This window comes from Eumetopias jubatus, unplaced genomic scaffold (genome assembly GCF_037043125.1).
Source record: "Eumetopias jubatus isolate StellerSeaLion01/CBP00866 unplaced genomic scaffold, mEumJub1_p1.0 scaffold_4, whole genome shotgun sequence".
Taxonomy (NCBI): domain Eukaryota; kingdom Metazoa; phylum Chordata; class Mammalia; order Carnivora; family Otariidae; genus Eumetopias; species Eumetopias jubatus.
In genome coordinates, this window is record NW_028274810.1 from 96,065,840 (window position 1) to 96,084,089 (window position 18,250).

General features: G+C 45.0%; 1 protein-coding gene across 1 annotated transcript in view; it reads right to left on the minus strand.

The window, feature by feature from the left end:
• FHAD1 (forkhead associated phosphopeptide binding domain 1) overlaps positions 1-18,250 on the minus strand; it is a 122,225-nt gene that overhangs the window by 102,038 nt on the left and 1,937 nt on the right. The window contains 1 exon segment of the mRNA XM_088022606.1: positions 2,462-2,668. Within this exon segment, the coding sequence (XP_087878732.1) occupies positions 2,462-2,668 (207 nt within the window).

An 18,250-nucleotide genomic window follows, 5' to 3' on the forward strand; every position in this document is an offset into this window, starting at 1 on the left:
TCTCTCAAATAAATAAATAAATAAAATCTTTAAAAAAAAACATACAAAAATGGGCTGAATCGCAGGCTTACAATGAATGAAGTTTATGTAAATTTTACTTTACATAATCAAATCCCATCAGATTTTATCCTTTAAACACGTGTAGCTGATTGTACGTCAATCATATCTCCATTAAGCTGGTTTCTTACCTTTTTTTTTTTTTTTAAAGTGGGCTCTATGCCCAGCTTGGAGCCCAATGTGAGGCTTGAACTCACGACCCTGAGATCAAGAGTCAGACGCTTAACTGGCTAAGCCCTCCAGGCGCCCCTCCATAAAGCTATTTCTTAAAAAAGCAGCACAGTTTTCCATATACGAACGAACTCCTTGTAGTTTTTTCATACAATGCCCCCTTTTGATGGATATTTAAGTTTCAATTTTTGTGTCCCTATAAATAATATTTCCATAAATATCTTCGTATGAAAAAAATGCAAACACTGTTTGTTGCCCTTTCCCCTGCTGGCAAGCCACAAAATGAGAATTTCCCAGGCAGTGGAGCCTGGGAACCTGTAATTTTGTTGAACATTCCAGAAACATTCTTATAATCAAACATATTTGAGAAACATTGACTCAAACTTCACAAACTTGGATTTACAGGCTTGGGGTTTGAAACTCCATTTTCTCTGGTTCAGAAAAAAAAAAAATCTGTAAATGCTCTATACAAGGGATTCCATATTTAGGCTTCCCTTCTGTTGGGGGTACATCGGAATCACCCAGGAGCCTGTGAGAATGCATATTCCCCAATGCAGGCCCCACTCCCAGGGAGGCTGTGTAGGGTCACCAGATTTAACATAAATAAATATGCAGATTAAAAAAATATATAAATGAAATATAGCGTATCCAATTAACTCTGAATTTCAGACAAATACTAAATAATTTTTTTAGCATAAGCGATCCCTTGCAATATTTGGGACATACTTATACTAAAGGATTATTTGTTGTTTCTCTGAAATTCAGATTTAACTGGGTGTCCTGTGTTTTTTCTGGCAACCTTTAGTACGAGTCCTTGGGCCTGGATGAGGCCCAGGGATCTGCATTGTTGGTCTGCTCCCCACAGGGTTCTGATGTGGGTGTGTGTGTGTGGGAGGGCTCCTTATTATCCATGTTGAGAACTCTTGATCAGGTCAACATCTTCTGGGTCAGGAGCCCCCCTCAGTGCTGCCCCAGGACCCTGGTGTGTTCCATGAGCAAATATACTTTAATGGTCTAAGGAGGATAAGGCAGCTGAGCAGCAGCTGAAAAATCTGCCTGCCCCACATCTTCAAAGCCAAATGTGATGGATGTGGCATCATGGCCCATGCAGCCTGAGGGATGCCGTCCATCTTCCTGGGGTGCACAGTTAGGGCCGCCTGTGCGCTCAAAACCCCAGGAGTCTGTCTAGATCCTCTAAATTTGATTTATTTATACCCAGCCTTGTCCCAGAAAGGATTTTAAGCTTTGGAGGCCTCAGTCCATGTAGCGTTCTTGGGGGGCGGTGAATAAGATAAAGATGCCATCTCTCTTGGACACACGTGACAGATATTAATTGTGTGCTCACCGTGAACGGGCACCATGCTAGTTTTACAATTATAATCATCTCTTTCCACCCTCAAGGTGAGCCTGCAAGGCCCCATTTTATAGAGGAAGAAACGGGAGGTTCTGGGGGGTCCAGAGGCTTGCTCAGGAGCGCATGAGAGTATGCGAGTGGCAGAGCTGGGATTCTGACCGAAGCCTGAGCTGCTAACCAGCCCCGCTCCCCCCACCCCCCCACCCCCCCACCCCACCCCCGCCACCTGGCCCCAGACTGCTTCCCCTGAGAACGGTGTGTTCCTTGGGACTGAGCTTTAATGGGGAAGTTTTGTATTGCATTTTGCTTAAACTGGGGCCATATTTTAGGTCAGGATCCCAAGGATGTTTCTGATCCGGGGTATGATAACAGGTGCCATGTGCTGAGTCTCCGCCGGAGGCGGACACTGACTTTCACACTTTACAGAGAGATATCTTCTCAATGCCGTGCAGCATCGGAAGCCTGAGACCCGGGCATATAAAGAACCCTGGCTGAGGTCACAAAGCGAAGAAGCTGCAGAGTGCTGATCTGCCTAAAAAGAAGCATCCATTTCTGAGTTTTCAAAAACACACGCCTGCTTTCCTCTTGCCCTAACCAAGCTTTGCATTTTCAGGAAAACGCTATGGTTCGGGGTTCGCCCCTGTGCAACTCTTACACGTCATTCCAGGAAATGCCCAGAAGAAGGCGCTAGGACGCACACCCCCACCAGGATCCGGCTGGATTGGTGTGAACCTTGCAAGGTCTGGTGGGTCATTGTCACTTGTGTGCACAGCATGAAATCCGGGTGGCACGCTCTGGACAAGCACCACCCTTTGGATGCACAGAAGACGACAGGACATGGCGCCTCTGGCCCCCTACCCTGCAAGGGCCTGGACTCACCGAGGGTGGATTTTCAATGACCAGTTCGTAGGTCAGCCCTCCAGACCCAAATCTCAGGATGTCTCCGGGTAGCAGCTTCACGGCCACATTCTGAATGTGGCACTCGTTGACGAAGGTACCGTTTCGGGAATTGAAGTCCTGGAGAACAAAGCTGTCCTCGCTCTCATTATATTCAATAAGTGCATGATGGTTGTCAATGTCAGCAGACTGAAATACAGAAGGAAGACAGCTGTAACTGGGGCCCCAACATCTACTAGGGAGCACTGGGTACCGGAAGGTGCTAAGTCCCTCGCCTGGCCAGCTGGTCACCACAACCCTCATTTAAAAATGATGACGCTTGGGCTCTGGGCTGGGCATGGAGCCTGCTTAAGATACTCTGCCTCTCCATCTGCCCCACCCCCACAACACTCTCTCCCTTAAAAAAAAAAAAAATGATGATGCTCAGGGTCAGAGAAGTTAAGTGACCTGGCCAAGGCCACATGCTTAGTGTGTGGTGGAGCTGGGGTATGCGCTCTCTGACTCCAGACCCAGAGCAGGCGCCCAAGTTGTGAGGTGGGGAATCAGGTGGCACAGAGGCAAAGGGAACTCGGGAGAGTCTGAATGAGCACATATTCTGGCCAGGGAGTTGGCCCCTTTCTCTCTCCCTGACCCCACATAGGTACGCTTTTGGTTGTCCAGAATGGCAGGACAGAAAGCAAAAATCACCCCAAACACAAACTAGAAAGATCAGTTGGCAAGTGACAACTGTCCACTTTCCTGCAAGGAAAATACCAAGTTTGTGGAATAAGGTACATAGAGCTAAGGGAGGAGAGAGTTTCTAATGATTGTTGTTCATTAATTTTTTTATTCATTTTGAAAATAACATTTTAAAAGTGTTACAGAAAATGAGAATTGGAGAAAAGCACAAAGAAGACATTATAATCACTTAGGCTCCCATCCCCCAGAGGCAGGCACTGTTTTAAATACTGTGGCTCACTTCCTGCCAGTCTTCTGTTTATGCTTACAATCTTTTTAAAAAGTTCAAACAAAATTGAGATCACACCACATAACATACAGTTTTATAACTAGTTTTACAAAACCTTGGTGTACAATGAAGGTTTTCCCATGTGATTAGTTATTTCTGTTGCTTTTTAAAAGCTGCTCAGAATTTATCTCATCAGTGATGATCTGCTTTTCAATAGGGGGCCAGGTGTGACTACATTTCCAGAAAGAAAGTGACCCCAGCCCAGAGAGTGTGTCTGTGAGTTGGCAATGTGGGGTAGAAGTCTCCTCCGTAATTTCTCTTTGGTTAGAAGAGTGAGCAAAGTTTAGCACCCAGGAGGAAAGACTACATTCCCTGGGTCATGGGGCTCTGGACTGTGGCTGTAGGGCACACATGAAGTCTTTCTCTTTTCAGGACATTGTGCCTATTAGACATCTACCCCGGCCTGAGACTTTGCAATTAGTTTCTAGATTTATCTTCTTGGAGTGCCTCATCTGACGTTCTTACAAAGAGTACTTGCACTTAGAAAAGTATAAAGTCCCATAATACAGTACAAAGTGTAAAGTCCCATAATACAATGATACCAATAGCCTATATTGATAATATAATAATAGCTTATATTATATAGCTTATATTGTTATACAGTAATATACAAACTTGTATTAATAGAATATATTAATTCAACATTACATGCCAGGAAATTTGCTAAGTGCTCCACTGCATTATCCCATTTCATCTACACAATAATCCAAAGGGATGTTTCTCTATTTTGTAGATAAGGAAACTGAGGCACAGAATGATTAAATTTGCCCAAAGTCACCCAGCTTGGCTAGCCTGGATTGTTTTCACATTTGGCTGGTTCAAATGTCTGTGTTCTTACCCACTTTGCAAATTTTTATCATACACTTGGGTACTCAGAATATTGAAACACAAAAAGAAAGCAGGAGGAACTATATTAATGTCAGATGGAACCGACTTCAGAGGAAGAAGTGTTACCGGGGTAAAGAGAGGCATTACATATGATGATAAAGGGGTCAATTCTCCAAGAAGACATAACAATCCTAATTGTATGTGCCTAAAGATAGAGCATCAGAATAGGTGAGGCAGAAAGTGATAGAAGTTTGAGGAGAAATAAACAAATCCATTATGATAGTTGGAGACTTCAACATCCCTGTATCAGTAATGGACAGATTCAGCAGGCAGAAAATTAGTAAGGATAAAGCTGAACTGAACACCACCATCAGTCAACTGCATCTAAATGACATGTATAGATTGCTTCACCAAGTAACAACAAAATGCACATTGTTCTCAAGCTCACATAGAACATTCACCAAGATAGATCACACTCTGAGCCACAAAACATAACTCAACAAATTAGAAGAACAGAAATCATACGAAGCATGCCCTCAGCCTATGATAGAATCAAACTAGGAATCAATAGCCAAAGAGAGTTGAAAATTCCAAAGTATTTGGAGATTAAACAACATGCTTCTAAACAGCATGTTGGTCAAGGAAGAAGTTGTAAGACAAAGAAAAAATTATCTAAATGAAATGGAAGTACATGCAAATGAAAATACAACTTATCAGAATTTGTGGGATGCAGGAAAGCAGTGCTGAGAAGGAAATTTATAGCATAGAATACATATGTTAGAGAAGAAAGAGTTTAAAATCAATAATCTAAGCTTCCACCTTAGGAAATTAGAGAATGAAGAGCAATATAAGCCTAAGACAAGCAGAAGAAAAAATTAGGACAGAAATGAATGAAATAAAAAAAACAGGAAAATAATAGAGAAAAATCAATGAAACAAAAAGTTGATTCTTTGAAGATTTTATTTATTTATTTGAGAGGGAGAGAATGAGAGATAGAGAGCACGAGAGGGAAGAGAGTCAGAGGGAGAAGCAGACTTCCTGCTGAGCAGGGAGCCCGATGCGGGACTCGATCCCGGGACTCCAGGATCGTGACCTGAGCCGAAGGCAGTCACTTAACCAACTGAGCCACCCAGGCGCCCAAAAGTTGATTCTTTGAAAAGATTGATAAAATTGGCAAGCCTCTAGGAAGCTAACCAAGAAAAAAAGAGAGAGGGTACAAATTACTAAAATCAGAAATGAGAGACCATCACTACGGATCCCATAAACATTAAAAGGATAATAAAGTAACCTTATAAATAATTCTATGCCCACAAATTTGATAACTTAGATGAAATTGACCACCTTCTTGAAAGATACAATGTATCAAAACTCATACAAGGAGAACTAAATGATGTGAATAGGCCCTATATATTAAAGAATTTGAATCAATAATTAATAGCCTTCCAAAACAGAAAGCACCAGGCCCAGATGGGTTCATTGGTGAATTCCAACAAACACTTAAGGAAAAAATGATACCAGTTTTCTACAACCTCTTCCAGAAAATAGAAACAGAAGGAACACTCCCTAACTCATTCTATGTGGACAACATTATTCTAATACCAAAATCAGACAAAGATATTACAAGAAGAGAAAACTTCAGACCAATATTTCTCATGAACATAGAAGTGAAATCCTCAACAAAATATTAGCAAATCGAATCCAACAATGTACGCAAAGAATTGTACACCACAAGCAAGTATGCAGGTATGCAAGACTGGGTCGACACTTGAAAATCAATTAATGTAATCTATCACGTCAACAGGCTAGAGAAGAAAAGTCACAGGATCATATCACTGGATGAAGAAAGAGCATTTGACAAAATTCAACACCTATTCATCATTAAAAAGCAAAAACACAAAACTTTTGGCAAATTAGGAATAGAGGGGAACTTCCTCAACCTGATAAAGAACATCTTCAAAATCCCTAAAGCAAATCACACTTAATGATGAGAAACTAGAAACTTTTCCATAAGATCAGGAACAAGACAAGGATGTCCCCTTTCACACTCCTTTTTAACACAGTACAGTGTCCTAGCCAGGACATGCAATGAGACAAGAAAAGGAAATAAAAGGTACATAGATTGGGAAGGAAGAAATAAAACTGTCTCTGGTTGCAGATGACATGACTGCCTATGCAGAAAATCCCAAAGAATCAACAAAAACACTCTTAGAATTAATAAGCAATCATAGGAAGGTTGCAAGATACAAAATTAATATACAAAAGTTGATTGCTTTCCTGAATACCAGCAATGAACAGCTGGAATTGGAAATTAAAAATACAACACCACTTACGTTAGCGCCAAAAAAAAAAAAAAAAAAAAGGAGGGGCGGGGAGAAAGAAAGACCAGACAGACAGACTTAGGTATAAATCTAACAAAATATGTAAAGATCTATATGAAGAAAACTATATGATGTTTAGCATCTTTTCATGGGCTTATTTGCCATCTGTATATCTTCCTTGGTGAGGTGTCTATTCATATCTTTTGCCCATTTGTAAACTGGGTTTTCTGTTTCTTAATTGTTGAGTTTTAAGACTCATTTACTTTGGATACATGTTTGTAGTATTCTTATTCATAAACTGTCCCAAACTGGAAGCAACCAAGGTGTCCTTTAAAAGGTAAATGGATAGGCAAATTGTGGTACATCCGTACAATAAAATAATAGTGATGAAAAGAAATGAACTATCGAGCCACAAAAAGACATGGCGGAACCATGTAAATGCACATTGCTTAGTGAAAGAAGCCAGTCTGAAAAGGCTACATAGTGCACAATTTCAACTATATGAAATTCTGAGAAAAGTAAAACTATAGAGACGGTACAAAGATCAGTGGTTTCCAGTTGGATGGAACTGGAATGAATGGAATTCCAAATGGAATTGCAGTTGGATGGGTTCATCCCATCCAAAGTGGTGGATGTGGGATGGCATGAATAGGGGAAGCACAGGGATTTGGGGGCAGTGAAACTATTCTGTGTGACACGGCAGTGGCGTATACTTATTATATATTTGCCAAAACCCACAGAATATGCAATGCGAGGAGTGAGCCCTAATGTAAACTATGGACTTTAGTTAATAATATATCAATATGGGTTCCTCAGTGGTAACTAATGTCCCATGTTAAAGCAAGATATTAACAATAGGGGAAGCTCTGTGTGTGTTTGGGGGGGTGGGTATATGGGAACCCTATGTACTATTTGCTCAATAACCTATAAACCTCAATCTGGTCTAAAAAAGAAACATTTTTCAATATTAAAACACATCAGTTCTTTGGGAAATGCCACTCACGTGGTCATCACCATTCTCATTGATCTCTGTGCTCCATGAACTCTTGATAACCCATCAAAGAGAGAAACTCTATGGGTTGCATTTTGTTTTTCTTTTCTCAGGCCTCATTTACTTTCAGTTCCTCAGTAGCTGTCAGGCCATTATTAAGAAATCAAAGCAAGCAGGAAGTTTTGAATGACTCCATAAAATGGGGTGAGCCCTGCCATATGTTAGGCCAAGAGAGTGCTTCCTGGGACTGCCTTATCACACCAGACCCTCCACTCCTTGGAAAATTGCTAAAAGCTACTATTGGGACAGAAGCCCTGCTGTTCAGATAGGCTGAATGTATAAGCTCCACCCTGCTGAGCTGTCCCACAATTCACTGGTGGGAGTGTTAAAACGTGCAGCTCGACGTGAAAGACAGTTCCTCAAAAAATTAAGAATAAAATTATCAGATGATCCAGCATACAACCAAAGGAACAGAAAGCAAGCGCTTGAAGAAATATTTGTACGCCCACGTTCACAGCTTTATTTGCAATAGCTGGAACGAGGAAAGAACCCAGGGTCCACTGACAGATGAGTGCATAAGGAAAATGTGCCAAGTACCTACAATGGAATATTATTCAGCCTTAAAAAGGAAGAGAATTCTGATGCATGCTACAACATGGGACGAACCTTGAAGACATCACACTGAGTGAAATAAGCCAGTCATACATAGGCAAATACTGTCTGATTCTACTAATATGAAGTAGCTAGAGTTGTCAAGCTCAGAGAAACAGAAAGTAGGATGGGGCTGGGACTGGGGGGAGGGAAAGTTGGGCACTGTTTGGTGGTTTAATGGGTATAGAGTCTCAGTTTTGCAAGATGAAAAAGTTCTGATTGGTTATACAACAATGTGAACACTCTTAACACTGCTAATCTGCACACTTAAAAATGGTTCAGGTGGTAAACGTTACGTATGTGCATTTTACCACAGTATTAAAAATGGCTAAGATGGGAGCACCTGGGTGGCTCAGTTGGTTGAGTGTCCAACTCTTGGTTTCGGCTCAGGTCTTGGTCTCAGGGTCATGGGATCAAGTCCCGTGTTGGGTTCTGTGCTCAGTGCAGTCTGCTTGTCCCTCTCCCTCCCCCTACTTGTGCTCTCTCTCCCATTCTCTCAAATAAATAAATAAAATCTTTAAGAAAAATGGCTAAGATGAAGTGCCTCAGCCAACATCAAGATGCTGGCCCACGGCACTGTCAGAACCAAAATCTGTATCCTTGACTTATCCCTTACGGTTTTCACAGTAGACAGTGATTTAATAGTGAGAGAGGGGTGGGGTGGAACTGAATATGGGACATGCATTTTATTATTTATTTGCGAGAGAGAGAGAGAGAGAGAGAGAGAGAGAGATCGCATGCACACATGTGTATGCATGGCGGGGGAGAGAGGCAGAGGCAGAGGGAGAGAGAATCTCAAGCTGACTCCATGCTCAGCGTGGAGCCTGACTGGGGGCCAGCCCAAATGGCTGCTTCAACGGGCTAATGGGCTCCTTGCTTCTGGTTTCTGGTTGGGGCTGGCCAATGGGGGATCAGAGATCCAAGCAGGGAGGAGAGAAGGTACGGTATTTATTCTCCTGGCTCCCTCCCTGTGGGGTCACCACGGGCTGGGTGCAACCCTCCACCAAAAGCCACAGCTCCTGTCGGGGGTTCCAGGAGATGTAACCCACTCACCCTTCAGGTCTAGGGGGTTGGAACAGCCCCTCACTCTTAGTGGCTCTGGGCACTGCACCATCCGGAGTGGTTTAAGTCTGGCCACCCTCTGTAGGGGTCCTTTTATGAAACCCACCTCTGTCACTCCACACCCATTTTGGATGGCCCTCTGCCCCCTGCCAGGACCTGGAATTCCAGCAGGGAGAAGCTGTCAGATATGGCTTTCAGGTCCCCTTCTCTCCCAGCCATGGAGGGGCTCAGGGTGGTCTTGTCGTTACCCCACCTCATCTGGTCCCAGCTCACAGAGGGTCTCCTCTTTGTATCTTCAGTCTCAGCGTGACCCCCTAACCCGTGACCGTGTTCACCATCCTCAGAATGCCTCCCCTCCCTGTCCCCCATTCCTTGCCATTGGTGTCAAACTGTCTCAAGAGTGCTCCTCCCCACCTGAGCTCTCAGCCCACTGTCACTGTCATCCATGGCCCCGCTGCGGCAGCTAGCACTGTGGTCAGGGGGAGGCATGTGGCCTCCCGGTTAAGGGGCTGAAGAGGCAGGACGGTGTGGTGCTTCTTGGACTGGCTTTCTAGGTGGGGGGCCTGGGCTCAAAGTCCAGCTCTCCTACTTCCTAGTTGGGGGACCTTGGGCACGTGACTTACTCTCTTAGTGCCTCGGTTTCCTCATTGGTGAATACAGACCACAATAGAACAGCTTAGTAGTTATTGGTGACATATAAACGAGATAACACATATAAAAGCACTTAGAACTGTGGCACGTATAGAAAATGCCAAGATGCTCATTACCGTGAGCAAGAGGACAGGCTCTAGGGTTAGAAAGCCCTGGAGTCCAATCCCACTTCGGCCGCGTCCAGCTGTGCAGCCTGGGGCAAGTCTCTGTGGTTGCTTCCCCTGCAGAAGTGGGTTTCACATGCTGTGCTTCACAGGACTGACAGGAGGTACTCTTCGGAGGAAGTTTCAAGGTAGGAGGACAACATTTTTAAAATTAGATGGGGTGTGTGCGCGTGTGCACGTGATCTATTTCTTTTTACCTTTTGGTTCTTGGCTACCCATTCCCTTGCCCCATCCTCCTTACTGCCTCAAGAAAGATGGAGAAACAGTGAAAGCTGGAGTTTTCAAAAGAATAAGGAAATGAGGAAATAGCTGGGCTCTGGTAAGCCAGGGAGTCTGGGAGGAGAAGGGCAGGGGAAGCGTCCCTCCTTCCCTCTGTCAGTGACACCTGCCTACCTTGGTCTCCCTGGGAGGGCCCCGAGGAAGGGCAAAGCCTCAAGAAGAGGCTGGTTCCTAAAATCAGACTGCCTGAGCAGGGTTCCCAGCCCCCGACCCACCCTGTGTGACCTCAACTTCCTCATCTATAAAATGGGGGAAATGATAGTGCCCGCCTCATGGGGTTGTTCATTGTGAGGATTAAATGAATTAATATACTCGGAAGTGCCCAGAACAGTGCCTGGCACCAGGTAAACCCTCAGTGTGTTATGTATATGTTACTGATATGTTCCCTGGCCTGGCCACAGCTTGCTGGCTCTGCTACCTCTCTGATTACTCCTAGGTCTCCATGCTGGGCTCCTCTCCCTTCACCTGCCCCCGGATTCCATGGCTCCAAGGAGTCTAGGGCCAGCTCCCTTTCCTTCTCGCTCAGTCCACAGGTGGGGCCACTCCACCACCCCCAAATTCCCCGATGTGTATTTCCAACCCCCAGCTCATCTCTGGGCCTCCCAGTGCCTGCCTGCCCCCGGATGCTGATGCACTCAACTCACGTTGCATCCTGCCTCCTCCCGTCCCATATGACCCTTCCCAGCTCACCCACCAACTCTCTCCACAGCTCCTGACATCGTCCTTACTGGTTCCTCCAAAATGCTCTCAAACAAGCCCCACAAGGCCACACCCTCCCCATGGCAATGGTGCAGGCAAGAGGTAGGATTAACTACAGTAGGTAGAATGGTCCCCAAACGAGATCTATGCCCTAAACCTGGATCCTGGTATGATACTCCATTACATGGCACAAGGGACTATACAGATGTAGAAGTTACTAATCCATGACCTTAAAAGAGGGATAGTATCCTGGATCTTCCAGGTGGGACTAGTCTAATGCCGTGAGTCCTTCAAGCAGAGACTTTCTCTGGCTGGAGGTGGGACAGATGAGCCAGAATTGGGGGTCAGAAAGATCTGAAACACGAGAAGGCTTTGACCCAATGCTGCTGGCTTTGAAGATGAAGGGGACCACCAGCCTGGAATGTGGGTGGCCTCTCTGGGCTGAGAGCCACTCCACGGACAGCCAGCGTGCAAAGGAGACCTCAGTCCGTAACCGCAGGAGCTAAGTTCCACCAACCACCTGAACCAGCCTGGCAGCGGCTTCTCCTTGGAGACTCTGTGTCAGAGCCCAGGCCCGCCAGCACCTTGATTTTGGCTTCCTGTGACCTGGGGCAGAGAAACCAGCTGCGTTCACCCTGACTTCTGAATTAGAGCACGGTGACATTATCCCTTTGTGTCGTTGTAAGTGGAACACAAATACAACAGCCAACACTTACTGCAGAATTGACAGCACCAGGCACTGATCTGAGCCCTTCACAGTAATTATCTTATAATGTGGTCGCTGCAACTGTCCCCGTGGCGCATATACAGAGACCGCTGTGGGGAGCAGCTACGCAGCTTGCCTGAGACCCTACAGCCCACCAGGGCAGAGCCGGGCTCTGAACCAGCTGCCTGGTGCCAAGGTCATGTCCTTGACTGCTCTGTTCTAGGGCCTTTCTGCCTGCTCTTCTCCCACCCAAATAACAAAGACCATCAGTTCCTCCCCAGCTTTAAAAGCCCTTTCCAGGGCGGGAGGCGGGGGAGTGGGGGCACAGAGGTTCCTCTTCAAACGCTTAGCCTGGCTTCTGTTTTATATATTGCCACCAACATGCCACTTTGTCCTTTTCTCCCGGGACCAAATTATTCACCAAACATCTCCGGACCTTTGCACATGCTGTTTCAACACCTGGGGTGTCCTTTCCTGCTTGCTCTGCCTGGAAAATCTGAAGGCTTCTCTTTTAAAGAGTCAGCTCAAGTTTGGTTTTCTCAGAGGCGTTTCCTGACCCCCAGACAGGATTCTTATGGTGCCTCAACTTACAGCCCCAATGGTCCTCTTGGGTGGAAAGCCCTGGGTCAACATTCCCTCCCCCCAACAAGTCCCCCACTAGATGGCGCCACGCCAGCTCGTGGTGGGCATGAGGACCACAAGAAAATTCATTGCGTGTTTGACCTACGATCCTCACTTTGGATTTCACGCTCTGGAACTTCCCTAGCTCAGTGAACTATTTTAACATTCCAGTGAACTCACAAGGAATTTCCGATATTTAGATTTTAGATGCTCCCAAAGCTAAATTCACACTCAGGGAATGAAACTTCTTTCTCTAGAAGCTTTGAGTCAGATGGCCCTGAATCTAAATCAGCCCCACCTCCCCTGACCAGCTGTGTGGTTTGGGGAAAGTTACTTAACCTTTCTGTAAATGAGGATAATAATGATAATAGCAGTTCCTACCCCATAGGGTTTTGTTTTTTTTTTTTTTGAGGGTGTAATTTTGTAAATAGACGTACAGTACACAGAATATATATGAAGCCACGTGAGGTGTGGTAAGTAGTCTAGAAATGCACGCTCTAGCTGTTTGTATTATTTGTGCTATTGAAGAGATTATGATCTTCCACCTCACATCCATTAGAATGGCTACAATAAAAAAAACCAGGATACAACCAGTGTTGGTGAGGATGTGGGGACAGTGGAGTCCTTGTACCCTGTTGGTGGGAATGTAAAATGGAGACGTGGATGAGAAGAATGGTATGGTGGTTCCTCGAAAAATTAAGGATAAAATGATCATATGATCCAGCAAGCCCACTTCTGGGTATACATCCAAAGGAACGGAAAGCAAGGGCTGGCAGAGATGTTTGTATACCCACGTTCACGGCATTATTTCCAGGAGCCACAAGGTGGAAAGAACCCAGGGTCCACTGACAGGTGAGTGGGTAAGCAACGCGTGCCAAATGCATACAACAGAATATCCAACACGGGCAAACCTTGAGGACATGACACTAAGTGAAGTAAGGGTCATAAGAGGACAAACACTGCATGATTCCACTTACAGGAGGTACCTAGAGGAGTCAAATTCATAGAGACGGAAAGTGGAAGGGTAGGGGCCCGGGGCTGGGGGAGGGGCACCGGGGATGGCTGTCGAGTGGGTGCAGGTTTGTAGGGTGACAAGCTCTGGGGATGGAGGCGGCAATGGCTGCACAAGGTGAATGTATTGAACACCACTAACCTGTACACCAAAGAGCGGTTAAGATGGAACATTTTGTGTTCTATTTTACCACAATAAAAAAAACGAGCAACATGGGATCAGCCGCTTTCTATAAACTTTTTTCCCCCTTGGAAGCCCTCCACCTGCTGGAGGGAAAGTCGACTCATCAACTGCTGCAGTAGGGGGGCACCTGGGTGGCTCAGTGGGCTAAGCATCTGCCTTGGGCCCACATCATGATCCCAGGATCCTGGGATCGAGTCCCCCATCAGGCTCCCCGCTCAGCGGAGAGTCTGCTTCTCCCTCTGCCTGATGCTCCCCCTGCGTGTGCTGTCTCTGACAAATAAATAAAATCTTAAAAAAAAAATGAAAAAATTGCTGCAGTAGGAAGTGACCAGTGAGATCAGCCCCAAGTTCCAGCTGCCAGTTCTCAAACTGGGGAGAGGAAAGTTCCCCTGGGACTCAGGAGAGCAGGTGGGTGAATCCCGGAGCAGCGGAGCTCGGGGAGGAGCCAGGGGTGAGCATGGGAGCACAACCCAGGTGAGCAGGGAGCAAGAAGAGCACATGGAAGGGGCGGCGACCGCCCGTGTCTTTCTGTGCCTTTCCCCACAGAGACTGAGCAGGGTGAGAATCCTTATCTAGCCCAGGTCCACCTGTCACCTCATCTCTCAAAATGCAGGGGTTCGCTCATAAGAGAAACACAAATGAAAACGACATGGGTGCCGGGTTTGAGCGAAGATCCAGTGGGTGGACAAGGCACGCTGGGGCAGGGCTGTCCAGTGCTGATAACCTCTGGTGGGCAATCCAGAGATGCCCGTCAGAGGTACAGATGTGTGTGCCCACACGTCTGCGAAGTGATGTAAATAGTGGACGATGGCAGCAGCCTTGTTTAATAGTGATAAACAAGAAGACGTGGACCCTGATGGCTCTTTTCTAAGAGGCAGCCCAGAACGGGCCGGTGCCAGGCAAAGGGACAAAAGTCCTCTGGCCGTATGGGGGCTGGTGTGTCTGTGAGATCAGTCTTGCTCCACGACTCTCAGATCCCACCTGAGAAGGGGCTGCCACGTGCCAGACTGTTCCAGCCGGAAAGGAACCAGCTGGTAGGTACTGAGCGCCCAGGCCAGATGTGCAGGTGTAAGCATTTCACCCCCTGTCATTTTTGTCCTTTCTTCTCCTCCATCTCCCCCCTCCCTGCCACAGTGCGGTGCTGACTTGGGCTGTCCTGTAGCTCCGTCTTCGAGGGGATTTGGAAACCTCTCACGTGTGGCCCAGTTGAGTTCTCAGGGAGGGGCGAGGGTGGGTCAGCTCTCCACTGTGGAACTCTTGCTTCCCTTTCCCTCAAAACAGAGTATATTGAAATAGTATGTGCCCCTCCCCCCACAACAGGGGCTCCCACAACATCATCTCCCCCAAAAAATGTGTGGTCAAGAAGAAAGAGGAAGGTCCTCAAAGCAAGGTCCTGGAACCATCTCCATGGGACCCCGGTCCCCACCTGAGCCCGGGGAGCATATATAATGTGAAGATTCCTGGGCCCTACTCTGAACCCATTGGGTCAGAATGTCTAGGGGTTCAAGTTTAACAAGCACTCTGATACAGTTGGAAAGTTCTATAATCACTGGCTTGCAGTATTTCTTCATTCTGGAAGAACTGAACCCCTTTCTCAGTGGGATTTAAATAACAGCCACATCTAACTCGAAAAATTACAGTTCACAAGCCACATCCGATCACACAAATTAAAATTCACAAGGTTTATGTCTTAAATGAGCAAGGCCGAGGCTTTCAAGCTCTGGAAAATGGGAGAGGGGAGATTCTGAACAGAGCTCTTAAAAAAATATTTATTTATTTATTTGAGAGAGAGACAGAGATAGCGATAGAGAACACAAATGGGGAGGAGAGGGAGAAGCAGGCTCCCCGCTGAGCAGGGAGCCCGATGCGGGGCTAGATCCCAGGCCCCTGGGATCACGACCTGAGCCGAAGGCAGACGTTTAACCAACTGAGCCACCCAGGCGCCCCTGAACAGAGCTCCTGATTGCGAGTCTGCACGTGGCAGCCAGGATGGTCATTTCAAAATGCACATCTCTCCCCTTGCTTAAAATTCCTCAGTTTCTTCCCATACTCTTCAGATATGGTGGCTGAAGGAGGCTTACTCATCTCTTAAGCTCTTTCCGTTCCCACTCTTCTGGACACACAGGTTTTCTCTCAGTCCCTTGGGCTCATAATATTCTCTTCCACCCCAGTGCCTTTGCACATGCCATTCCCCTTTCCCCTTGTCTAGTTAAATCTTCCTTATCCTCCATATTCCTTTCCTGTAGAGCCCCAATGTGAATAGAACCATACATGTCTTTGTGGGATCCTATTACTTATGTGTCTCTCTCCTAGCAGCTTCCTGACTGTAGGGACCATGACTTATTCTACCATTGCTTTATCCCCAGGCTTGCCTCGGTGCTGAGGCTCCAGGTAAATATTTGTGGAAGGAATGAGTGATAACAACCGTAAAAGCTAGCCTGGTGAAAACAGGCTTCCTTTTGCTGTGAGAGAACCAAACTCCTTACAGGATAGAGAAAGAAGTCTGCTGGGCAAAACCCTGCAAAGATCAATATTGATTTTTCCCTGAGCCAAATGATTACAAGTGACTTTTATTTTCTTCCTTATCCCGTGCTTTCTCCCATTTTTTTTAAAAACAGTAAGTGTGTAATGACCTTCCATTATCGGAAAAAGTAAATGGTGTCAAAATTTGATGCCATCAACAATCAGAACAATATGTCAGCCTTGCCAATGAGTATACATCTCTAGAAGTAAGACTGTCTATTCTTTAGGATTTACTCAGGTAAATAAAACAATCTTTTTTATTTGCTAGATGTAACCTCTGGGTAATTTTGAAGATTACCTTTTATTAATATGTATTTCTGAACTTTATTTAGTGAAATGACCTCTAGTGGAAAAAATAACATAAACTATAAATTGACTGGTGAATGATTCCTCAGGGTGGCCCATAGCTAATCAAGGGTGATTCTTCTCATCAGAAAGGCTCAAGGAAGTCAGCAGAGAAGCAATTTTCACCTTGTCTTGTTTTATAAAACTAGAAAATGTTGACATGTCCGCAGGTTTCAATTTTTCAAAATGGACCTGTGTCCCCACAACCCCTTTTAAACAAATCTCCTCTCCCAAATCCATTTAAGCTTGGGGAAGAGGATTTGTTTAAGAGAAGATAGAAGCGCCCATCAAAAGTCTGTTCACAAAACATTTGGCAATTCATGTGTCATCTGTTCTCTAGGGAGCCAAGATGAGCTTGTGCTTCTGGAAACACAGCCGATTGCTTCATAAATCAATGTGACTGTGGCTGGCGGGGGTGACTTCTTAAACTAAGTCTGAGGAGCAGCAGGTGGTCAATTATTTTTATATAGTGAATGCAACTCAATTTCTGTCTATATAAAAATTGTCCTCATTAGTTCCTTTTTCCATATAGCTTGTTAATATCAGTGGCTCCTCATCTTAATCCTGTGCACCTTTAAGGATTCTTCTCAATCTCCATTTTATGAGCCCATATTAATGATCATGGTGTCATTTACTTAGAATCATGTGCCATTTTATGTGCATTTCTCACTTATTCCTTACCACAACCCTGTGAGATCAGTGGCTTATAGACAGGGAAAATGAGCTCAGAGAAATCAAGTAATTTGCTTGGAGTCACACAGCCAACCAGTGGCCTAATGAGATTCAGTCCCAGATCTGTCTCTCTCCAAAGCCTACAGTTTTCTAATATCATACTCGGGTTCAAAACACAGATCTCTGTTTCTACTTTGGCCAGACATGAAATAAAACTACCTAAAACCTGTCCCTTGTTGTGATAAAGAAGAATCTGCAATTCTTCTTCTTTTCCCCCACTTTGTGCACTGAACAGAGACTTCTGTGTCCTTCCTTGCAGGGAGACCACATCATGGATAAGAACCTCAAGGGGAGGTCCACTAAGATATTTTTAAATTTGAGAGCTTCTGATAAACACTCTCAGAAAATTAGGAATAAGCAATTATAAAGATTTATACTGCTTTGATCACTGTTATTCAACAGAGTACTGGATGTTCTAGCCAGTGCATTAAACCAAGAAAAAGGAAATTAAGGGTATTTAAGATCTCCTTTTCTGAAAGGAGAAATAAACTTTTTATTTGTAGATGGCATGATTGTTTATGTGTAAAATCCCAATAAATCTATAAAAACTTTCAAGGAGGACCTGGGTGGCTCAGTCGGTTAAGCATTTGCTCGTGGCTCAGATCATGATCCTAGGGTCCTGGGATCAAACCCCACATTGGCCTCCCTGCTTGGGGGGGGCTGCTTCTCCCTCCCTCTCCCTCCCCCTCTGCTGCTCCCCCTGCTGTGTGCTCTGAGCTCTCTCTCTGTGTCAAATGAATGAATAAAATCTCCAAAACAAAACAAAACAAAAAACAAAAAAAATTTTCTAGAAAGTTTAGTTATGGTTGTAAGATACCACACAAGCATACAAAAATCAATTGTATTTCTATATAATATTAATGAACATGTGGAAACCAAATTAAAAATATAATACCATTTACAATCATTAAAAAAATTTAAATACTTAAGTGCATATCTAACCAAACATGTACAGGGCTTGTATGCTAAAAACTACAGAACATTTATGAAAGAAATCAAA